Source organism: Zootermopsis nevadensis, unplaced genomic scaffold (genome assembly GCF_977971745.1).
Source record: "Zootermopsis nevadensis isolate Lab colony 2312 unplaced genomic scaffold, Znev_1.0 Znev_ptg000030l, whole genome shotgun sequence".
In the NCBI taxonomy this organism is placed as follows: Eukaryota; Metazoa; Arthropoda; class Insecta; order Blattodea; family Termopsidae; genus Zootermopsis; species Zootermopsis nevadensis.
The window spans coordinates 9271712-9296267 of NW_028259162.1; the positions used below are offsets into that span (position 1 = coordinate 9271712).

The 24556-nt window shown below is 38.0% G+C and overlaps 2 protein-coding genes across 3 annotated transcripts in view; both read right to left on the bottom strand.

The window, feature by feature from the left end:
• Positions 1–3060, bottom strand: part of LOC110838041 (retinal dehydrogenase 2) — a 12433-nt gene extending 9373 nt beyond the window's left edge. The window contains exons 1-2 of the mRNA XM_022080817.2: positions 2920–3060; positions 982–1086 (exon numbers count right to left, since the gene is read on the bottom strand). Coding sequence (XP_021936509.1) covers positions 982–1086; positions 2920–2949 — 135 coding nt within the window. The 5' untranslated portion in view covers positions 2950–3060. The remainder of the gene's footprint in view (positions 1–981; positions 1087–2919) is intronic.
• A 1562-nt stretch (positions 3061–4622) lies between these two features.
• Rel (nuclear factor NF-kappa-B family member relish) lies at positions 4623–24295 on the bottom strand. Of its 2 annotated transcripts, none has more exons than XM_087358388.1 (20): positions 24192–24295; positions 23626–23787; positions 22949–23094; positions 21850–22019; positions 20011–20152; positions 19566–19704; positions 17997–18101; positions 17184–17420; positions 16153–16428; positions 15265–15393; positions 14181–14290; positions 12752–12879; positions 11773–11887; positions 10756–10972; positions 10234–10403; positions 8979–9092; positions 7818–8015; positions 7266–7371; positions 6930–7093; positions 4623–5500 (listed from the first exon to the last, which is right to left on the bottom strand). In XM_087358388.1, exons 2-20 carry the CDS (start codon positions 23783–23785, stop codon positions 5375–5377), a joined length of 2952 nt encoding a protein of 983 aa, XP_087214514.1. In that variant the 5' UTR covers positions 23786–23787; positions 24192–24295; the 3' UTR covers positions 4623–5374. The 2 variants fall into 2 exon arrangements, with proteins under 2 accessions (XP_087214514.1, XP_087214513.1); XM_087358387.1 differs by lacking the exon at positions 24192–24295 and adding an exon at positions 23987–24185.
• Positions 24296–24556: the final 261 nt, after the last annotated feature.

Consider the following 24556-nt stretch of genomic DNA (forward strand, 5'->3'; position numbering starts at 1 on the left):
TAGGGAGGAGAACACTTTGGCCTAGTAAAGCTGCTGCCACAATTATGAGAAGTTTCACATAAAGATTTGAAAAGGTTTAAAACAAAATATGATTTATTGGGCAACAAAAATATTGGAAATGAATTCTGGAACAAATGGTACAGATCAGAGAAAAATATTTACGCTAAAAACAATTTCAACTTAATGTATGCATGTAGTTCCTAACAGTTAATGATGTTGGAGGAATTTATCGAGTGTACCCTGCCATTGATTGACTGCAACTGAACAAAATCAGAGCAGGTACTTAGTTCAGATATAGGGCTGCCTTTCTTGCCTTCCTGCATATAGTGGCGTCGTAATCCAGCAACAAATTTCCTGGCATCCTGATTAGTCACTTGCACAAGCTCAGGTGTGTCATCCTCATCACTCTCCTGTTCTTTTGATGTTTTGCTGCAATTTGTTCAACAATTGCGTCCTTACAATCTTAATTTTCATTGTAACATTGAAGACTATTGTCGATGCATGCAAACTCTTCGTAGTTTCTGACGTGTTGCACTTTAAAAATGGCGCCATTTTCACTATCGGTCGTATCTGGCATCTCCAAGCCTGAATGCTTAAAACCACTGGAGCAAAGCAGTTCTGAATGGTCTTACTGTTTATTGCTCGCAAGGAGAATCGCTACACTATCAGAACACCACGTTTTCGTTTCTGTGTGAATCAGCGATGACTCACTGACTACTCCACGCCTCGCGCCACAAGCGCACCATCTAGCACTTACTGTCCCAATTTAACGGCATGGTGTCCCAAATAAGCGAAGGAAATTCCGGTTATTTGCTCGATTTGTTATTGTTCTTTAAGGTTTGTCCCAAATAAACGGTTGTCCCGATTAACCAATGGCCCAATTAACCTGTATCTACCGCAGTTATTTTCTATAAAATTTCCAAAATTCAGTCAATCCTATAAATCAAGAACCAGGATTCTAAAGCTGTGTGAACCATTTACCTTGTCACCTTCAGCAATGTCAACAATCTTTTTTCCAGTGGCTGGATTCACAGTGGGGAAAGTTTTGCCTGAGACGGAATCCACAAACTCATTGTTAATGAATAGCTGAAAAAAGAGAAAAAAGAACAAATAGCTCAACAACAGAACCAAAGTGAAGAGATATACCACTCTGCACAGGACCAGAGATGATAATTCATGTATACACATGCCTATCAATACATTAAATATTGGCCCTAGGTTATAAAAATGCCACCTTCAATACCAGAGAAAAAACAAACTTTTAAGTAAATTAAAGAGCTTTATAGTTGCAAAACCTGACGTGACCATATTAGTAACATAGGCGTTCATGAGAGCTTGAAAATATCACAGTTCATGGTTACTGTCAAGTGATAAACCGGTATCTTAACTAATTTTTAAAATAATGTATAACTTATAAAACCATATGAAGTAATCCATTATTAGATGTAAGGGTCTAGAAAGACCTTGGCACCAGCAAACAAGAAAAACATTCAAGTCAAGGTCGACTTTGCTAATCTCATCATGACAATTGATATTTCTGAAGAGTCTTACATAACAGATCGCATTCAAACAGAACCATCTGAAACTAAGGAGAAAAATTACTAGGAAAGAAGAGCGCTGTAGGGGTATAGCTTACTCTTTGAAGAATTAGCTACGGGCTAGGTTCTACATAAAAAAACAGGTAGCTAATAAGCGTCAAAGATTTCATAAAGCATGGACGGGGATTGGGGGGGGGGGGGGTAAGAAAGATCGAGGGCGAAAATGCTACTTTGTTTGAGGAAACTGCAGATGATGAGATTAAATGTCATGAATAGTTTAGAATGTCTCAGCATTCGTTTAATGTTCTATGTAAAATGGAATATGAAATCAGTATTCGTACTGTATGCAGTCAAGTACCTCAGTTAGAAAACAGAATTACGTCAGTCCGTGAATTACACTGCAGATATTTATTTATAAACATGCCAGCATCATTCAGGGCGGTGCGTGACCGTCCGTGTGTAGAAGTATCATCCTTGATAATTTTTACAGCACGGAATACACATCAAAATTATCCGGACAGCACGGACCCGGACACGAACAGGAAACGATTCGAAAATATGTATATGGGCGTTAATAAAGGTCTTACACATCACAGATCTCTGGTTGGATTCACATATAAAACATTAGATCTTGAGCACACGGCTAATCTTCAAATATTTCCTTATCGGGCTTGAATTCGACAAGCAATTGAATAACGCAGTTTGGTGGAGAACATGTTCTCGGTAATTCGTTTCACGGATAAATGAGATTCAGGGGTTGGTTAATGAATTAAGTGACCGAAGATATAACCAAAAAAGGGACTCCAAAATATCCAAATTAAGTTTCCGAAGGACATCTCAATTGTAACTTAAAATATAGACATGGCAAGACAAACGCAATAATGTAGAATAGCGATTTTAAAATCGTCTTCCGAGAACAAATTTATTACAAACGCTAAATCTTATGGGTTGTTTTAAAATAACAAATTCGAAAATTTATTCTGTCCCCAAGTAATTCAATCTTAAATTTCTGATCTGAAAGCGTGCAAAACAAGGGTTCTGTTTATATGTTTTAACAACGTTTGAAATCGAGAAAAATTATTTCATTTACATTACCAAACACTCAAATCATTAGACTTCTGAGTATCTGATCTACGATTTTCGTTAAGGAGACATTTTCTGGACGCAAATTCCTAGTCTCCATGAACAGAACATCAACATTTTTCATGGATTGTTCCTCCTATAAAACATTCTCACAACATAATGTAAAATTCAATGGATGCCTTCGACTTGATGTCCGACTTCTTGTCCCGTTTTACAAACGGATGCAACAGATTACTACATTTTCTAAATTGCTAACAAGGAGGGTGGATGGTATCTAAAAAGTAAAAGTCATCCTCACCTTGGTGTATTTGATTTCTGGGAGAGCCATCACGCACTATCTAACACTTCTCCACTGCTGAGAGCTACGAACTACTGCGGCTTGTCCTTGACGTTCCTATGTTATATGTGCAAACAGTGACATCTGTCGTAACAGATAAGGGAGTATGAGCGAATCATAGTAATATCAACACGCATTCCTTGATCTTTCTAGTCACTGCTTCAGCGTAATGCGCAAATATGTCGATTCGTTTGCACACAAGGTCATTCGAAAACACATTCAGCTCAGGAATGCTTCAGTAGTGAACACACCTGACAATGGATCATTCCCAACGCTTGATTTGGCAAACTGAATTGTGAAGATTTCTGTCTTCTGGGTTGTTGCTCTGTGTAGTCTGGTCGATGTTTACCAACGCTTCAGAGGTCATACTGCCTCCGTCATGAGGGCGACCTCTGAAACTTTGGTAAACATCGACCAGACTACACAGAGCAACAACCCAGAAGACAGAAATCTTCATACTCATCACTGTGAAAACCCCAAATCTTACAAACTGAATTGTTACTGGCGACTGTTGGTCAAATGGAATATAACCTGTGACAAATACACAAAAACAGGCAAGCTTTGAGTTACTCCTGAAGTGTCAAGCTTTCTGTATGGCTTCAGGGCAATTCCTACTTACAGTCTGTAAAAGTACAGATGTGGCTATGGTTGAATTGGTCAACCATTATTCTTTGATACTGTCTTTCTGAACTTCACCCATCAATACCATTACCCTAAAAACTTCATTTCAACTTTTGTCACATCTGACTACTTTTAGCACTATTTACTCAAATTTGTCCAACAAATGGCTCACCTGTTGGTGCGTAGTCTACATTCCTCCAAGCAGATTCTGATATCAGGAACATGATCTAAGTCATACTCGTTGTCTGATTAAAATTATTCAGACTCAGAATTACTTATCACATTCCCATAGTAACTGTACTACTAGACTATGAACTATCATTACATCATCTGAAATATCCAACAGCGCTTCAGCAATTTCTTCTTTACCAAAAATTGCATTTGACCTGTTTTGTTTTCATACTCGCAAACAACTCAGCTAGAACTCAGGTTAACATTCAAAAATTATGATGGTACGGAGCAGAGGGAACACAAATCATGTTACATTTTATTTTTTCATATAGTACTGTTTTATACACACTCTTCTTCTTTGTTCTTATACAGTGACACCAAATATACAAGTGTTAAGTGTGGACCACATATGAAAGGTGTAGTGAATACATTTGAAATAGAAATATTTTAATTACATTCAAAAGTCTGGTAGAATAACAAAAATATACTGTATTTTTGTATCGGTATCTCATGGTAATTAAAGATAGTTTTCTGTAAGATCTGAAAACACTTTGCCATCATCTCTCCTCTTGCTAATATCAGCAACTGTCTTTTCACTTTCCTCCATTATTCTTATCTTCTGTCTACACTCTGTCTTTCGTACCGGCCAAATCACCATAAATAACAGCAGAAGGCTATAACAAGCACACTGCGACACCTGGATAAGCTTGTTCCCTTCAAGTGGCCATCACAGTCAAGACAGCAGAGAATAGAAGAGGGCATTTACATAAACCACAAAGATATGTTCATAGCCAACTCAGAATTCCAAGAAATAGAAAGGCTTCTTAGACCCAGCTGTCATGTTTTCAGGAAATAAAACTCAACACATAATATAAAATAAAAATTGTATCTGTTCTTTACTTAAGACACTTTATACATGATTGGAAATAAACATCTGTATCTCTTCAAAAGTTAAGACAGACACTATGAAATGCCAAAAGCATGATCTTAGAAAATAAAACCAAATGATTAACATTTACAAAAAATCTTCAGAGTTCCCCCAACACTATAAATTGTTGATGATTTCCAGGCTTAAAAACATCTTAAGACTTTATATTTAGTGGACAACAATTGATCACCAGTTTCAATTCATCAATGATCACCGAGACACCAACAGTTCATGGCACTGTTTAAGCATCTACCTTCACGAACAAAAATACTGGACCAGGTATAATTTATTCATAATGGAAGCATATACATACACACACACACACGATGATCAATCAACTTTTAAAACCGCCATCACTTAAACGAAACTTCTGTAGTCAATGTGTAGTGTTACTCCTTATTAACCTACTGGTTCTGCATAAAATAATAAAGTGTTCCTTGCTGGTCCCTTAAGCATCCCATCCACATACGAGTCTGGTTTGCGAGTCCGGCTCGGCTTGGGTTCCATTGAGCCAGACTCGTTTGTGGGTGGGGTGTCACGAGCCGAGTCTGCCATGCATGTGTGGCAAAATATGTCCGAGCCTGGCTCACGAGTCAAGCTCACTGAGCCAGACTCGTACGTGGATGGGCCGCTTTAGTGTGAACATCTTCAACTGCAAGCATGGTTTCAAAATGAATCACAAAGCATAAAAAAATGTTATGAACCCTGGTCTGAAGACGCAACCTGCCTTGCCAGCATCAGGTCCAATGTCTCAACAGCTTCATGTTCATCAAGAGCCTCCAGGAAGCTGCGTATGTCTTGGATGCTTACATTGCCACGTACCTAGAACAAAAGAAAAACACGTATAACGTATCAATGTCTAAAGGTTTCCAATGACAACGTAAAAATATTCTTTTCGACTTTGCTCATCATCTTAAATTATAAATAAGAACATTTTTGGTAGCCAGATTCTGCTTCAGTCTTCATATAAAAAAAGGGAGATAAGAGAACAGACAGGCTTTTTGCCCTCTTATTCCCCCATTTTTACCAGAATACAGAAGCAGAATCAATCTTCCAAAACACTGGACAAAGTCCAAAAGAACAATTTTACATGATTTTGTCTCTGGTAAGACTGCATAATATAGCTGAGGATGATGCAAGTACTGAAAGTGGTCACCAACTTTCCCCATTGCTTGCATTTAAATGCTGGAGGGGTATGATGGGGTCCGCAGTGGCCGCACGGCCCGAGGCATGGGCCTTGTGCTGCTTGGTCGCTGGGACCGTGGGTTCGAATCCCACTCAAGCCATGGATGTTTGTCCGCGTTTTTCTGTGTTGTGCTGTCCTGTGTACAGGTAGAGGCCTTGCGACGGGCCGATCCCTCATCCACGGAGTCCTACCGAATGTCTATAGATCGAGCCAACGAAAAGTTGGGACCCGCAGTGCTCAGGCAGTTGAAGAACGAGTCGTTCCCAGTATCCCAGGGGTATGATTTCAATTGTTCTTACATCATAAACAAGAATGCATGAAACGCTGTAATGTGACCAAATGTAGCTTCAAAAAATGTTAGCAACTGTACTAACACAAATTTAAAGCTCAAGTAATAACGAATGAACATTAAGTCAATGCTTTTCTGAATAATTAATTTTTTAAAAAAATCTATACAGATAATTATTACATTATCTTCTTTTCTCCTACTTTTTAGTACCCAGTTTATGATGCATTCAAGTTGCATAAATTAAAAATGAAATACTGACGATTACTGATGTAGACAGATTCCCATCTGTATGCGTTCTCAGGAATTCAACAAGTCTATGTCATGTGACAAAATATAAATGACATGAAGATTCCTGTCTTCTGGGTTGTTGCGCTGTGTAGTCTGGTTGATGTTAGACAACGTTTCAGGGCCCTTCATACTCACTGCTGTGAAAACCTCAAATCCTACTATGTGTAGGATTTGACTTCCTGACCCTCACAGCTGTGCATTATGAGTCTGAAAGAGATGTGGAATGCCAATGAAGCCAATGCCATTAAGGCAGTAATCTTCCACATCGAACTACCCGAATAAGTTGTGAATATGCATACTTCTTCTTCTCTTCTTCTATGGCACTCCGATCCGTATTCGGTCCATGGCCTCCTCAATTCTCCTCTTCCATTCGGTCCTCTGTTAGGTCTGTCTGTCCGAGGCTTTGATTGAGGTTTCGAAACACCTACGGTGCAAGGTTGTTAGCCTTACGACCAATCCCCAACCTGGAGCACCATATGCATACTTACATCTGCATAATTAAACAGCATCTTGCTGGGACTAGCAGAATCTTTGATGCTTGCAATCAGAAAGCCATAGTCCAGCAGCTCAGCCAGATTCAACCACCCTTGGGATTTGTCCAGAAGATCACATAACAGTGTCAATGTGTCTGGATCAAACAGGCCATTTTTAACTAAAACACAAGATTCAAGAAATTATATGTAAGAGAACAATTCTTCAGGGTTTTACAGTCATTACAGGTGCAATCAACAGATGGAGTCATAACTCTATACTTATATGGCTGATCATCTGAAAAGACTTTGTTGCATCAGGTAAGTTAAACTACTGAATAAAGCTGATTTTACCTTCTTCGTGCACTCCCTCTAATATGGGGCTCTCTAAGGGCTCTTCCTTCACTTCAACTATGTCCTCAAAATTCTCCTGCTTCATGGTCTGCAGCAATTCCAGTATCTGCAGCAGACATCACAAGCCACGTGCAATGACACAAACTTATTTATTTTTATGTATTCTTTGCACTAACTGCATATAATAAGCATATAACAGAGAACAGAAGTCAAGTATCCACATTTTCAAAACTACCCAACAGATTCAGGCGACATACGATACGTGGTAGTTGCTTCGGCAGGTGAGTTGTTACACACTCGTTAGCGGATTCCGACTTCCATGGCCACCGTCCGTCAATAATTTGGGAAGGATATTCTTTGATTTGAATAAAATTTTATTCATCTCAACAAATTTGTGCACAAAAGATATCTCAAAGATGGAGTCATACAGGCAGCCAGAGGTGCAACATGTACAAGTAAGTTATAGACATATATTTGATTTTAGTAATCCTCTAGACTGCAACTACAGGAAAGATGACAGGATCAAATAACTTACAGCATTATTAAACTTACATCTTTCTTGTTTGAGGCCAAATCAAGTGATGTTTGACCATGTGCCTTACTATGAATTTCTTCATCCTCAGTATCATCATCTGCAATTTTTAGCTCACAATCATCATCACTCTCCGGCTCTTCTTTTATTATCATTTCAGAATATAGTTCCACTTCTCCATCATGTTCCACCATATAATTCTCCAACCGAGGGTCTGCCTACAAAATAAGAAACATTATTTTTACAGTCAGTTCATGGATAATCAAGCCTGACTCATAGCCATCATCACAATGGTCTTCCTATGTTTTGACGAAGTTTTAGTTTGTACTGAAAGGAAAGTTTTTGGAGTATGGTATTTCCCCTTTTGTTAAGGTGTCTTTAACCATCCTTCCCTGTGAACTTACAGTATTTAAATTTTGAATAACTATGGAAGTGCTTGAAAAATTGGGCCAAATTATCTGCAACAGCTCAGTGAGCAAAATATTTGCAACAGCAGTCTCAAGGGAAAAACTGATTAGACACAATTATGTAATTGCGGACTGATGGTCTACTAATATACCTAATGCCTATCGCTTGATAAACATGATTGGATACTAAACCAATATGTGACTGCTAGATAAATAAGAAATATTAATACAGCAAATCTTTAAGTGTTTTTTGTGTACTGCTAAACTATAATCACGTTATATTTTTATGGTTTCATTAACGACGTTGCCGAAAGCTCAGGTAATGCAGCTTTGATTGAAAAGATGATTAATGAATACTGACTTGAAAAGGATGTAAAAGGAAGTGGTCATGACATAATTTAATGTACTGTCCAGACATTTACCGGAATGGACCATGAAAAACCACAAAAAAAGTCAGTCAGGATAAAAAGTCTCTGGGCTGAAATTTTAATCCAGGCGTCTCAAATATGAAGCAGCAGTGCTAACCATTCAGCTGCGATGTTTGACGTTATCAACGAGCTCAAACAAATACACAAAGATGTGGCAGAGTTTATTGAAAAGTGACATATTACAGGGCACAAGCATGTGCTTTGTGTAAGCAAGGCTACACTGTGCTACACCTTTAAAATTCACAAGGCTGACGAGAACAGCATCATTTTATACAACAGCAGTCCTATGACAATCTTACTGCCATAATGATCTGAGTTACTTTAATTAGGAAACCATGAGTTTTACCTTGTATTTAAGCAGGAGTGTGCAGAGTTTAGAAGATTCATTTCCCTCATACACAACAGCCCCATGCAGAGCAGTATTTCCAGCATAGTTTGCAGCATTCACATCTATTTTGGTCTGCAAGTAACAGTAACATAATAAACTCACTACAAGAAATGCACCAATTGATACAGGAATGGCTGTAAGTTGCAAAATGGATGGTTTGTAAAGCATAATACAAAATTAATCTTCAGTGAAAGAAACTAAAAAAAGATATATGTAATGATGATGGTACATATGCAGCGTCTTGTGAATGAGGAGTGGGCAAGAAATTTCTGCAAGCAGGAGGAGAGAGGGATGCCACGTGACATGCCATAACTTTATGGATATGTATTACACAATAAATAATAACTTTTTTTTACATCTTCTGGTATTGTCCATGGCACAAGTTCATTCACCATCATGGAACATCTCATTGTGAGTGTGATGAGTTTAACAAGGTAGAAGTGTACAATGGTATGATGAAATAGTACCACTGACTAAGTTCCTAACAGGTTCTGTGTCTGATGCAAAACGAGGTGGAAGACCCGAAATAAGAGAATGAGTACATCAGTACTTATTTGGAGAAATCAGTTCTTCAGTCACCCTAAAAATCAATACAGAAATGATCTACACGATTCGAGATTCCAAGAACCTTTATGTGACATTTGATAAGGGAGAAAGGCTAACATGAATATTGGCTCCCATAACAAATAAAGTGGCCATGAGATGGACATGTGCAACTTTCTGGCAAACCTTCCCAACATAACATTAAATTCACTGGTCAATGTGAAAAGTCTCAAAATGTTTATATCTGGGCTAAACAAAATCCACTGTTTTTTAAATAAGCAGCACAGCATCATCTCATGGTATAATATAGGCTGCAGTCATCAGTGAACACCCATAAACAATGATGACGACCTATGGGAAAGTGTGCAGAATGCATGCCAGATGATTCAAGGAAACCCTGGTGTGTACGAACGAATTCATCAGTCTTGTGTACGTTGTGCATGTGTGGAGAATGAAGGAAGAACCTTTAAGCATCTGTTATAAAGAAACATCCCTGTCCTTATATTTGGCAATAAAGGCATACATTAAAAATTATTTTTGGCTATTATTTCAAAAATGAAACATTTGCGACCCCATGTTCATAGGAACACTTTTTCTTATTTTTGAACCTGGAACACGAAGTTTGTAAACATACTTCTGACTCAACCTGTATAGTCAGCATGCCTCTCACCTGCTGAAGGAGATACTCAGTGATTTCAACACTGCCCTCTTCTACAGCAACATGAAGCACTGTGCGGCCCAGCGATTTATCCTTCTTATTCACATCTGCTCCAGCATCCACAAGCTTCATGACTGCTACTAGATTCTTCTCTCGGGCAGCTATGTGCAGAGGTGTACAGCCTGATAAAAGTAAATGGCAACTGTTACTTGTGGACCCACATTCAAGATTTGCCATTATATTTATAATACTTCATTATTTTATAATGATACAGGCTTATGGCATAACTAAAGGAAAGTATGGATCAATGTTGTTCTATAAAAAATTAGAAATAAAAGAATTTTTGTTTTGATTTGTGGGGAACAGATAAGATTTGGGATGATATTTTTGAAGTTCTACCCACTCTGAAAGGATTCCCAGAAATTATAAATCAACCCAGACATAAGACAGGGTATGATAGGAGTGTGATGCATCACAAAAAGTACAGAAAACTGTAAATATGGAATATGAATCAGAAGTCTTCATATGACTGACCTTTATAGTTCAGCAGGTTGCAGTCAGGGTTGTCGCTGTACCGCACGTAGTTAGAACTATTGAGTAGTTCTGATATGCAGTCATTATGAGAAACTGAAACAGCCAAGTGCAAGGGCGAATCTCCCTGCCTATTAACATTATTTGGATTTGCTCCTATAGTAAGCAATGTCTTCACTGTTTTTGGCTGGTTTTGGATCACTGCCAGATGAAGGGGTGTCTGGTGGAAGAAACAATATACATTTCAGTGACACAAACATAATTTTTTAAAGTTGAACTTCAACAGTGTCTTCATTCCTAAATCTTGACTTCTAATGGCTCCTTGCAAGGTTTCCCTTCCCCACCAAAATCTGTGTGTCTGAAGATGACCATCTTACATGTTGTTGCACAATATAGTCCTGTAGGAGTTTGCCTGCTGCCTTCATCACTGTGATGAGTGGCTGCCTCGTCACCCTAATCACGGAGGCAGCAAGTACCTCTGAAACATTGGTATACTACCACGAGACTACATAGCACATCCCAGAAGACAGTCATCTTCATACTCACTACCATGATAACCTGAAATCTCATCTTTGTGTTTGTTTCTCAAATGAAAATCTCTGAATATTTTTTCTTTTTTACCATGTGCTTTTTAAAGTTACTGAGTATGATCTGGGCAGTCAGATTCCTATGTCCATTAGTAGCAAAAATAAATATATCTCATCCAAACCAGGTCTGATGTATATCTACGTATGCTAATATTCGATTCAACGAGCACTGGCAGCTGTTCCTCAGGAAGTAGCTGGCACATGAAACCTACCTCCAAATACTGTGAGGTTAAGAATGCATCCAACTTTACCTCCATGTTCCTATATACCACCATGATATAGTGTTTATCACAAAGAATCATTCATTTCAAATAAATGCCATTTGTTTTGAACTGTCATGTGAAATAATTTTCAATATGTTATCTATATACTTATAACAGTGACAATATTTGTGATTCAGAAACTATTCTCCCTGGGGTAAGGGAATGCATACCTCATCCTTTAAGTTGGGATAATTGATTATTGGTCTGTGCTGTCCCTTGCCCAATACAGTGACCATCTGTTTTATGAGATCTTTCATGTCATAGATAATAGCGCAGTGTAGAGGCCTGCAAACCACAAGAAACAAATCATTACATTTATATGAAATGACATCTCAAGATGGTTAGAGAAGCAGTACTCTCTTTGCCGATAATTTTATCACTACGTTACAACTGTACTTTATTTGGAATAAATTTTAACCAAACATAAGCCAATAAGTGACAAAATTCTGGTCTTCTATATACACAAAATTTATTTATTTAAGCAGATTATTTAATGTTTTGATGAAACATGACACCACTCTCAGACAGTTAAATATTTTAACTCGGTAAACAATGCCACGATACAACCACCTGCACTGTATATATCTATTTGTATTGAATAATGCAATATGTCAACAGGAGAGATACAACAACTGTTCATTTAAATTAACAAATACTTACACCAATGCCATGAATGTGTAAGACTTAAATTTACTTTTGTAATATCTTGCATAAATGAACAATATGGAAGTCAGCTGTGAGGGAAAGAGCCTGTCTGTGAAAAAGTTATCATAAATAACCATGTTCAAGTTGAGGAAATCTATCAGAACCAGGATGCAGGAAATAATGAAGTCCAAATTCAATCAATTAATGAGAAACAATTATAGAACTTACTTACATTAGTTGATAAACCCATATATTAATACATATTCAAATTAATAAAATATTTCTTCAACAATAACCTCAGCTGCAAAATTAAATTTATCCTGATCATCACAGCTCACTACATTTCACATAAGTGGATGAATGAAATGTTACAATAAACTCCACAATTACTAATGAGCGCTTTATAATTCTCATAATTCCGTGGAAAATGCCAATCTGTCTTATCAACTCAATTGCCAGCTACTCGAACAGAACCGTAGTTAACCACTATTGAAGGTAACTTACCCGTCTCCATCTTCTCTCTTTTTGGAAAAGATTTCACGAACTTTCGAAGCCAAAATCTGTGGTGGTGGCTTTTCTAGCAGCATCTCATTTAAGTTAGCCACAGCCCACTTAGCCAAGTGTTCACCATCCTACAAAATTCACATTGACTGATTGCTTGTCAATACAACATACATTAGAAAATTTATGGCGATACAAACCATTCGACAATTCTACGTTACTTCAGCATCATCAAGCTGCTTGTAAGTCCTAGTATAGACAGTGGAAAAAGCTTCCACAGCAACTGAATGCAAAAAAGTCTTCCTGGGTGTTCAGCAGTGTAAGGATGAAGCTGCAATCTAGCATTTCACACTGTCTCTGACTCCATCAGGTTGATTTCAATTAAACTGTAATTCCATACTTACACGATTGACCACCTGAGAAGACTTCAAAGCATCTCACCTCAGATTTATTAAATGACATAGCAACTTAAATTAATCTTTCCAAATACAGAGAATAAAACATTATGAATATTTAATTATATCAAAAATACTAAATGAGGAACTAAAAGGTGTGTATTAAAGATATTCTCATGGTTGTATTTACATATTTCTTACATAATTTCCCTCACTCAATATTATTTCCTCCCACTATTCAAAGTAGGAAATGATTTGAGCAATTTTTTTAATGCATACATCCCGTTGAATGTTGACAGTCCGTCTACATAACAATTTTTGATTACAGCTTCAACGTTTATTAAGAATCCACTACATTGAAACTATAATCAAAAATTGTTGTGTAGATGGAGTGTCAACTTAACAAAATGAGCAATGTTTTAAAAACTATGAAATGTCATTCATTTCCTACTTATCAGTTATTTCTCTTAGGTTTTATTATGTTCTTGATCACTTAATTTTCAGACACCTACAATTTATATGCTTCCTTCATGCAAGAGATGCCCCACAACTAAACAACACAAAACAGGTAAAATACTATTCTACACATTATAACCATTCAGTGTTTTGAGGAAGAGCAAGTATGGTAAGTGGTAAAGTAAATGCAATCCCCCCCTAGAGTTATATAGTTTCATCCAAAGAACGATCATTTCACTTCCTCCAAAACAGGTTATGGAGAACAGAATGGTTTGTTAACCAAAATGCCACATATGGACAGTGCTTCGTTTTCTTTGCTTGTTGTTGAGATAAAGACAAACATAAAAGTCAATGAAGATTTCTGTCTTCTGGGTTGTTGCGCTGTGTAATCTGGTTGATGTTAACCAACGTTTCAGAGGTCATATTGCCTCCGTCATCTGAAATGTTGGTTAACATCAACCAGACTACACAGCGCAACAACCCAGAAGACAGAAATCTTCATACTCACAGCTGTGAAAACCTCAAATCTTACATAAAAGTCAATGTTACTAGCAACTACATACAAGAAGGAAAAAACTTACCATCGTCATGTTGCCCCTGAGCTGCTCCTTCTTATCCTCTTCTATTGATACACGACTAAATTTCGCAGCAACAGTTGTGTCAACACCTGGTTCTCTGCTTGATAATGGGACTGAAACAATCCGCAATGGGACGCCAACAAAGTCAATAACCCTGACAACATGAAGATAACCAAATATTTGTCCCCAACATACACATAAGTAAACATAATTAAAAAAACAATCAGGAATTCCAAGTCCGAAACTGACTTTCCAATAATACTCTCAATTCATGGAAGCAATTATAGAATGACAGGACTTTTGTACGTTCAGTTCACTTAAATGATCTAACTAAAAACAGACAGAAAAGGTTGGCATTAAAGTGGTACCAAAGGGTGTCCATTGTGTTTTCTATTAAAACATCATCACCACGGTATATCCTGTTTTAAATGACGAGACTCCAATAACAGGGTCATCATGGAATAATCTTTGAATCAGTACTGGAAAAAACTCTACTAATGAACTTGCTTCTTATCAGCAAGCATCAAATTTCCTATGTAATGTGTATAAATCATTAAATATTAGCCAGTTATAAAAATTTTAAAAATACGTAACTATTGTATTGCTTTGTAATATCCACAAGCTAAATATTGGGAAGAATGAAGGGCTAACTGATTTACATGGAGGAACTGCAAAAAAAAACCCACTTAGCAGCTGGTGTCCACGCCAGGACTTTGTCCACACAACCTTAAAATTCTGCTCAGTTGTTGATTAACCCTTTAAAGCTGAGTGGTAACTATACGACCACCTGCTTTTAGAATCAATTCCATTGTATTAATGTGTTTTGTAACAACGGGGATTATTTCCCTAAACAGTATTAACAAGCTGATCTGGTGAACAGTTGTGTTTTCTTTATAGTAAGGACTAAATTCTTAAATATTTAGACAATCTTTAACTCTGAAGGATTAATACATTCCTTTTTAATATAAAAGTGTTCACATTTTATCAATGTAATAAGCTTCAAAGTATCTGTATTCAATGATTTAACTCCACAATAATAAAACATGTACATAAATGTGGTTCTACATACTGAACTTTTACTACTCACCTCGTTTCTTAACCTTCGACCTGCTGGTTCCATCTGTGCTAATGTCCATTGTTGTGACATTTGGAAAAGCTCCTTCCTTTTGAAAAAATTCAGTGTTCTCAAACGTTTCTGCATATGATGATCCCAGACCTGAAATAATAACTTACTTGGACAACCCGTTCTTCAAGTGCCTGAGCACTGTGGGTCCCAACTTTTCGTTGGTTCGATCTATAGACATTTTGGTAGGACTTCTTGGACGAGGGATCAGCCCGTCGCAAGGCCTCTACCTGTACACGGGACAGCACAATACAGACAAACATCCATGGCTTGAGTGGGATTCGAACCTACAGTCCCTGCGACCAAGCGGCACAAGGCCCACGCCTCAGACTGCGAACCCTGAAATAATAACAACCGCCTAACATACTTTAAATAAAAGCCAGATAACCTTCCACAGAGCCAAAAATTTGTGCTCATCAAAACTCGGATTTATTTAGTAAGCTGAATTACCGTACACATTTTGAAAGGTTCAGCTGTCACATATATAAAAAAATTGACAGGAAACTGATTATTAGTTTCACTCTTTCATGGGGCAAGTATTCCAGAAAACATAGCAATAGCAGGAAATTTTATACAGTACATCTTTGTACCTGTTTTTGTAAAACTGCCATTAGTATAAAATAGACTGAAAACAATGCACATCTTGTAACGTAAAATTGTTCTCTTAGACATTGAATGTAAATTATATGATGCACTTCTTTCAAATGCTGCATTAATGTTTCAGTAGACAAAGGGTGAGGCTGAGCACAAAAGTTTCTGTATAATACAAACTTTGCTATTTTTATCAAATGCCTTGTTTCAACTACAGACAGGTTCATAATGCAGCAATGAGAATTAAGGGCAATCTCTTACTTGAATAGGACAAGTTCCTTATGAATTCCTTGAATTCATTTGAGTTCATGCCATTGGCAGCATCTTCATTTAACACAGCCTCAAACAAGTCAGGCGGGGTCTTAAAATTTCCCAGATCAAGTAAACCATCACAATCTTGATTTGCTAGAGGAGGAGGAGAAGGAGAAACTGTTGCAGCCTGCCCAAGCATTGGGTTGCTGTACACGTGGCCACGAACCACTGCCACTGGAATGTCGTCTGTTAGTGAAGTCCTCTGTCGCTTCCTGGCTGCCCGACCTACAGTAGTCAAGGAGTTATGGATAATTTAAGTGCATAGAGAAAACAAGTTTTTGATCCTTGTAATATATATATATATTTCAGAGATTAATATTTGAACAGGTTCCAAAATTATAGTTCAGAACATTTTGAAGTAAGTAAAGCTTTCAGACAATTAACTAAAATTAAAACATAAATAAAGTGTAATAGCAGATTATTTATGTCTACAATTTTAAAGTAAATACACATATTACATTAATATTGGCCAAGAAAATAGAAAGCAACATGCAATGGAGATATTTTTGGACAAATATGGTTTTAGATGGGAGTCAACACATCATATTCAGACTTTTTAAAGGGATGAAAAGAGTGGGGCATGTAGCACAACTGGCAGAGAAATACATGCAAAATTATGATCCAAAAAGCTGAAGAAAAGAAACTACCTGGAATACCTACGTACAGATGGGAAGACAATGTTAAAATGGATCTTATATACAAAGGGAGGATGTGGATTTTAATTTATCTGGCTCAGATCAGGACCATCAGAGCAGGAACGTTTCTTGACTAGACGACTAGCCGAGTAACTATTAGTTTCTACAGAAGGATTCAGTTCCATGCAGATGATGGCAGGCCTGACAGACAGAACCCTACTGTTCACTATGAAGGAGGGTTAATCTTCCTTACAAACATAAGCAAGGAAATTAAAAACACACACACACAAAAAAAAAGTACTTGCTACACTCATTATGAGGTCAGTTACTTTCAATGGACTATACCTGTCTTTTCTGATGGTTTGTAAGCAAATTTAATTGGTTCACTGCAGTCTCCATCAGTGGGGCGGTACAGCTGCAAGTAGACATCCACAGTCTTGTCAATTTCTGTGTCACGGTATGGTGGTGTGCGGAACACTATGGCATACTGGTGGTGAACATCCAATTCGGAGAACTTCCCATAGTCACACCAAATCTCATTGTCCTCATCATCCAACTCAAAAAATTTTATCTTGATGTTTTCTAAAGCAAAAGGAAGGTAATTAAAACATAAGAAAGAATGAATTTCATATTATGCCTGCAGAATTGCATCACATGAATACAAACAGCAGGCAGATGAAGAAAACAGGCAGATTTTGTAGTTTTCTTACACGCAACGAAATGGTCACACCTTCTTCCTAATGTCAGGTCTAGTAGGTCTCTTAAGGCCATTAATCCTTCTGCGGTTATTCCTAAGCATTACTACATCTCAGCAAACGCACTGTCTTACCAGAGTTCAATCTTTTATCATGTTCTTTAAAGCTCCTTCTGTAGTGCTGTATTAAAATATGTTACTTCTGAAGTCTACAAATCTGCATTACTTATTTCATGTCGTTTGAAATAAAAGGGTGCAATGGAAATCATTTAAAATTATTAATGTTAAAGATGTAATATAAGTGTTCATGTTTCATGAATATATGGATCAAACTTACAACTTTTAGTGAACTACAGACTATACTGTCAAAGCGAGAGTAACTCATCCTCTGATTCACTCCAAGGAAGGTGCTCTTCCTACGTTTCAAAACCAATACATGCAAAGTTCACAGTAAATATACTCACTTTTCCCCACTTTCTCAACCAAGATAAACACTTCTTCATTCCCCAAACAGCTGCTAACATGCTTGTCGATGCGGCAGATTTTAAGTTCCCCAGTAAGAGCACTTTCTGAAAGAACAACAAAACATGAAGGCTGCAAATGTGTCAAATGGGAAAATGTGCAGCAGTGTGGTGGCATTTTTAAACTGACACTTGATGAATTCACCAAATAAAATAACTGATAGTTTACCATAAAGGGGGGGGGGGGTACTCTTAACTGCGATAGTTTGGAAACTATCAGTGCTCCATTCTCCTGTGACTGAAATAAATACATTACATAGTTTCAGACTCAAAACAAAATTGCTGTTTTGACTTATTTGTGTCCATCTCAAGATTTAATGTGACTTACAGGTAACAAGAATCACTTCCTTCACAAAAATAAAAACAAAAAAAACAAATGTACAATAGGAACATGGAGGAGCCAGGATAGCTCAGTCAGTATAATGACTACCTATGGGCTGCACGACTGGGGTTTGATCCTGGATGGGGGAAGAGGATTTTTCCTCTAGCCTGTACGTCCAAACCTGCTCTGGGACCCATCCAGCCTCTTATCCAATGCGTATCGGGGTCCTTCCCTGGGGGTAAAGCATGGCAGGGGCATGATGCTAACAACCACTCACCCCCATCTAGTGCCAAGGTCAAGAATGAGAGGAGCTATACCTCCACTCACCCCCAAGTGCCTGCATAGGTGTGTAGTGGCATGGCTTTTTTATAATAGGTACATGTACCTGAGCCTCTTTATAATTAACCCAAGGAACAAGCCAACTACTTCCAAACTTATGGTAAAATTTGTTTTGTTGATGCTTAGTAAACCCAACAAGAATTATTTTAAAGTAACCAGACCTGTAACTGAATATGGGTTTGCTGGTAAGATTAAATATTTTAACTTTTAGTAGTATAACTGCAGACGTATTGATAAATGACTGTTAAAGCATCATAAAAGCAAAAGAGGTATAAGAACATTTATTGTAAAGAAGAACCCCACATAAGATTTGAGGTTTTCACAGCGGTGAGTATGAAGATTTCTGTCTTCTGGGTTGTTGCACTGTGTAGTCTGGTCAATGTTAACCAACGTTTCAGAGGTCATACTGCCTCTGTCATTAGGGCGATCGCCCTAATGGCGTAGGCAGTATGACCTCTGAAACGTTGATTAACATTGACCAGACTACACAGCGCAACAACCCAGAAGACAGAAATCTTTAAGTACCCCATACATTAAACGAAATTGGAGGAGAGAGGAGGAATAAAAACAAAAAATGTTATCTCCCATGCAATATACAACAGCTCACAACACAACCACACCAACAAATCTGAAGCACTTGATCAAATCTTAGTACAATCACTAACAATTAATCAAAGATAGGAAGATGGTTGTCTTCTGTGTTGTAGCAGTGTAATCTGGTACAAGTTCAATAACATTTCCAAAATCCTTGCTACCTCCATCACCAGTGCAATGATCATCTTTCTCGTGATCCAGAATTTGATTTTGCACACACATTCCAAACATGCATATTAGATAACATGAAAACTCACTCATGTTATTGATAGGCTCTGAGAACACTGGTAAACAGATGGATTGCAAGACTCCATTTTCCCTGACAAAAGCCTCAAAACAAAGAGACACACTGTTCAGGTTCATCTTCTTGGCTTCTGCATCTGCTTCAGCACGGATCTGAAATTTGAGAGACGTTGCCAGTACTTCCCTTCATTTATATGTAAAACTGTGTGATGACCACAGAAGTTAGATTGCATAAAAAAGGTAAAATTTGGGGATAAGCTGTAGTTTTGCCTCAAACCCTTTTCTGACATCTCATGCTTATTCTCCTGTCACATCTAGAGCAGCACAGTTATTTAAAATACAGTTCACTAACTCAATGGAGTAGTCCTTTGAAAGTTAGGACATTCAGCTAGTCAACAAACTCTGCATTTTATAGAACAAACAGGATTGTTACAGTGTTCACAAAAGCCTGCCACTTACGTTGATTTCCTCCCGGGTTGAAAGACTCGTAACATTCATATTACGAGATCGCTGCATTTCCAACTGACGCAATCTCTTCTTCTTTACCAGCTCGTCTGCAATGTGTTTTTTTGCTGTATGAATAATGCCCATCCCTTGAAATCTGAAGATTTAAACAAAAGTGCATTTATTAATACCAGAGGAATTAAGAAAGATGTTATTTTAATTCGCCCAAACTCACAATGCACTGTGACAGTTGATGGAAGTAGAGACTGTGGGTGTTTACAACCACCTCTTGAAATAGTAAGAATTAAACAAAAATGCACATTTAAAACCAGATGATTAACCCTTTAAATCTCAGTGGTAACTATGTGCATCACCTGCTTTAACAACCAATGACAATAGCTCTGCATTTTGCCCACAGAATGAATTTATGGGTTTTGTAGATTCTCAGAATAAACAAAGTTTATTTCCTCAAACAATGTTAACCAACTGATCTTTGTTTCTTCTTAGGGCACGGTTTAGCAGTGATAATACTGGCAGTACAACATACAAACAACTGATGAGCCTGTTCTACCTGTCAAAGGAAGAAGGCCATTATTGAGTTATGATGCAGAAAGTATATAAGGGTCATTCAGAAATAATTGGCACTCTCCTGGAATACTGGTTGAGAGATGATACAAATGCAGACTCACCCTTCAGCTCACTCTACATTAGTGGTCCCCAACCCTTTTGTGCCTACGGGCACATATGAGAGTTTATGAGCTCATGGCAGTCACCAACCAATTAACAAAGTCAAATTCTCTTTTCTCTGGACAAATAAGATATGGACACCAAATAATACACAAAACAACATGACGTTTAATGATGCAATCAAAAATACGTAGTTTTATAAGTACAATTATTATTACTCAAGTGGGAGATTAGTGTGATGTTTGGCGCTGCATTTCATCGGTCAGTTTTTCAAATTTGGGAGTGTAGGATGATGTTGCTGCTCGAAAACAATCGTCAAGATGGGCGTCAGTAAGTCGAGATTTGAGCTTTGATTTCATAATGTTTGTGGCTGAACAGCCTTCATTATTCAGTATAACCTCTTTCTGTAACAACGTGGGCACCCAAAAAAAGCCTTGGTGGGCACCACGTTGGGGACCACTGCTCTACACACTCTGCATTGAGGGTAATGCAATGCTGCCATTTTTTTTGGTAACTTCCTGATGGACGCAGCAAACCAGTCTTTCATGAAAGTATGCAATGATTTGCGGACACCGTTTTTCAAGTTGTATGTCTTGTTTGACGATTGGTATGGAGCCTGGCAGTCATTCAACACCAACACTTTCTGTGCTAATTTGACTTTGCACCATTACTGAATTTTCTGATAGACATGAGTCACTGTGTGATCATTGATTCCTTAACAGTGATGCCTAGCAGAGCGATGTCTGTGAGTCAGTGTATAGTATCTGAAAAGATTGGTTTGCTACATCCATAAGGAAGTTACCAGAAAGATGATGCTACAGTGACCTCAGTGGGAAATGTGTGGAATGTGATAAAGTATAATTATGTGGCTGCCATCATCTCCCAGCCTATATTCCATGTAAGTCGCAATCCTTTCTGAACAACCCTTGTAGTTCCTAGGATCACTGACAGATGGCAGCATTATCACAGCTGAAAAATATGAGACTGCTGAAAGTACAGTAAACTGGTCATGCCTTTTAGCCAGTATGTACTTAAACACTGTGCCTATAAAGAAAAAGAGAAACAAGAACCCCAAAATTAAATTAGTTTCACTTTAAACATGCGTTTAAGCTCTTCCCTGACACCCACAACATACTGAGGTTCTTCTGTATTCTGTAAGGAACTTACACTGCTGTATAGCCAATTTCTAGTGACACAGGCAACTCATGTGGATCATCCTTGTCCTCGCTGTCTGCTCTGACAACCAAACGGTGAGTATGTGGCGATCGCTGCGACTTAGCTGGGTGTGTTGTGTATAGTGAGCATCTGATTATGGCAGGGCCATCATAATTACAAAGCTGAAAATAATACTATTATTTAAATTTAATGTGAAGGTATTGTCCGCGAGGCACGAGAGCGGACGTGTCCTTATCAGCCGTTGCTTGAGTGGCAGGGGTAAAGTGGGTTCTGCGCATGCGCTGGTGATGTATTCCTTACCTAAGAACATTGTGCTACGAGTCAGTCAGTACATTAGCTGCATAAGCTGCGGTTGTTTTTTGGTCCGCTAGTAGCACAGAATTCTACCCACCTCCCTCAAAGACGTCAGGTCTACTCTCATGCCTTGCGGACAATAATGGTCACTTTCTTTACCTGCTCAGATGACAGCAGTATGTGCAGTGGGGACTTTCATAAAATCTACCACAATAACAGGTTAAAACAAACTTTTCAATGTGTACAATCGGTGTGGGGAAAGTCGTAAAATTCATAGCCAACATACAACTTGATGCAATGTAAATTAAATGGAACTGTACCAACTACAATTTCTCTACTACAAAACAGCCACATCAAGATCAAAACCAAGCAGTCGGCAATCAAATATTGGAGGTCCTGGGTTTAAATCTTGCCCCAGAGATCAGGTATCCTTAGTTATTTCTTGATTTTCCTTAGTCCTTTGAGGCAAATATAATTTAAATTAAGCCATGACCACTTCCATATCTTTTCCAATTTATTATTCATTAATAAATGTATCATTCAACACCACAGACTGAGCTCATGAGTGTTATACAATACACACAAAAGATGAGGAATCAAGAACTACTTACAAAATTTTAATGGAGGAGTCAATAACTCAGAATACTGAGAATGTGATAGTATAATGTTACACTGTATCTCAAAGACATAGGTCGTGGCAATATGGATAAGGTTTAACTGCCCAGGACTGTCCAATTGTGTAAAAATGTCTAGAATAAAATTTCACATTTCATTACCAGTGACTCAGTCAATTCACCTCAACAGTTGGATAAGTTTTTTTCCTGTTCTTGTCAGAACTGCGCCCAAGGATGCTGCCATGTGTACCCATCATTTCAGATTTGTAGCGAAATCTGAACTTCTCCACTGGTTGCTCGATGATTCTTAGGTAGGGCAATCCGGGAACTGTGGACAGGGGGTAGTGATTTTAAATTAAATTATTACAACTCGCAGCCCCACTACTGACATTAATTAGGGTGTTTTACTGAGTGTAACTTTGGTTAGCTGAATGGTACGCATTGAGAACATCTGGGGGGGGGGGGGATATTTTTCTATACGATAAAAGTGAGTCACTACAAACTGAATGACTGGGCTTCAATTGCCAACAGGGCAGAGGATATTTCCTCCGGCCTCTACATCCAGACCAGATTTTTATGACAACCCAGCCTCCTACCAATTGAGTTCTGGGGTCCTTCCCCAGGGGTAAAGTGCTGCTGAGATGTGACACCTGACCAATCACCCCTTTCTAGTGCCAAAATTAAGAAATAGTAGGAGCTATAAACTCCCCCCTCCCATGTGCATACATGGTGTATAGTGAGGGAGAGCTTTTTTTGCTTTATATAATAAAAGTATTATGCAATTTACAACCTAAACTTAAGAAGCTTGCTTATTCAGAAATTATGATCCTAACACAACAGAATCACTATTAACACGCACCAATACCAACTTGCTCTGAACTGAGGACCAAAATACTCTGGTAAGACTGTGGTGACAGAGTCACTGACATGGGTGACAGAGCAGACATATTACTTGATGAATCCTGCGAATCCACAGAACTTTGTGAGTAAGAACCCGGGCTGGGGGCAGAAGTCATCATTCCTGAAACCAAAGTTATGAGATTAAAAAAAATCTCTTGGAAGAAGAACACATTCACTGAAACAAACTAACCTAAACATAAAAAATATTGCCATCTAAGAATGAATACTGCAAACTTTGAGGTTATGAAGTCCTGAATGAAATGTTACACTTTATTTGTATAATTAATCTGTGTAATGCACGACATTAAATAATTAATTACCTATTCTATCATTATCGTAAACTGTATTGTGGGGATTGATAATAACCCCACAATTCAAAATGGAAGCTGCTGTTGCTGACATTTTCTACTGATTCATTGTCTATTGCTTCAGCTGCTTCAGAGTTGAATACACTGAATCTTTTCTTCAAACACCCCAATCACTAGCTATACATGTCTCACGATCTACACTCAACTAGTGACTTACCCACAGACAACAAAACCCCCTCCACTTCTGCAGTTTTAGCTACGGTACTTCCCCGATGACCTCGACGAGTTCCTGTACTTTCCGTGACGTAAACTATGTATCGTACAGCGCATATAGATAGAGCACACTATCATCAGTAAGAATACATTACGTGACGTATGTAGTGCATTGTGTTGATATCAAAATGAAGACGGGACAGAACAGATATCAAGCTCACGAACTGTATCGTACAGAACTTAGGCCTGAAATTAAGAGGTAAAGTAAAGTAAAGTAAAGTTTGTCCCACTATACGCCATGTAGGCGTTTGGGGTGAGAGGAGGTATAGCTCCTCTCTTCCTTGACCTCGGCACTAGATGGGGGTGAGT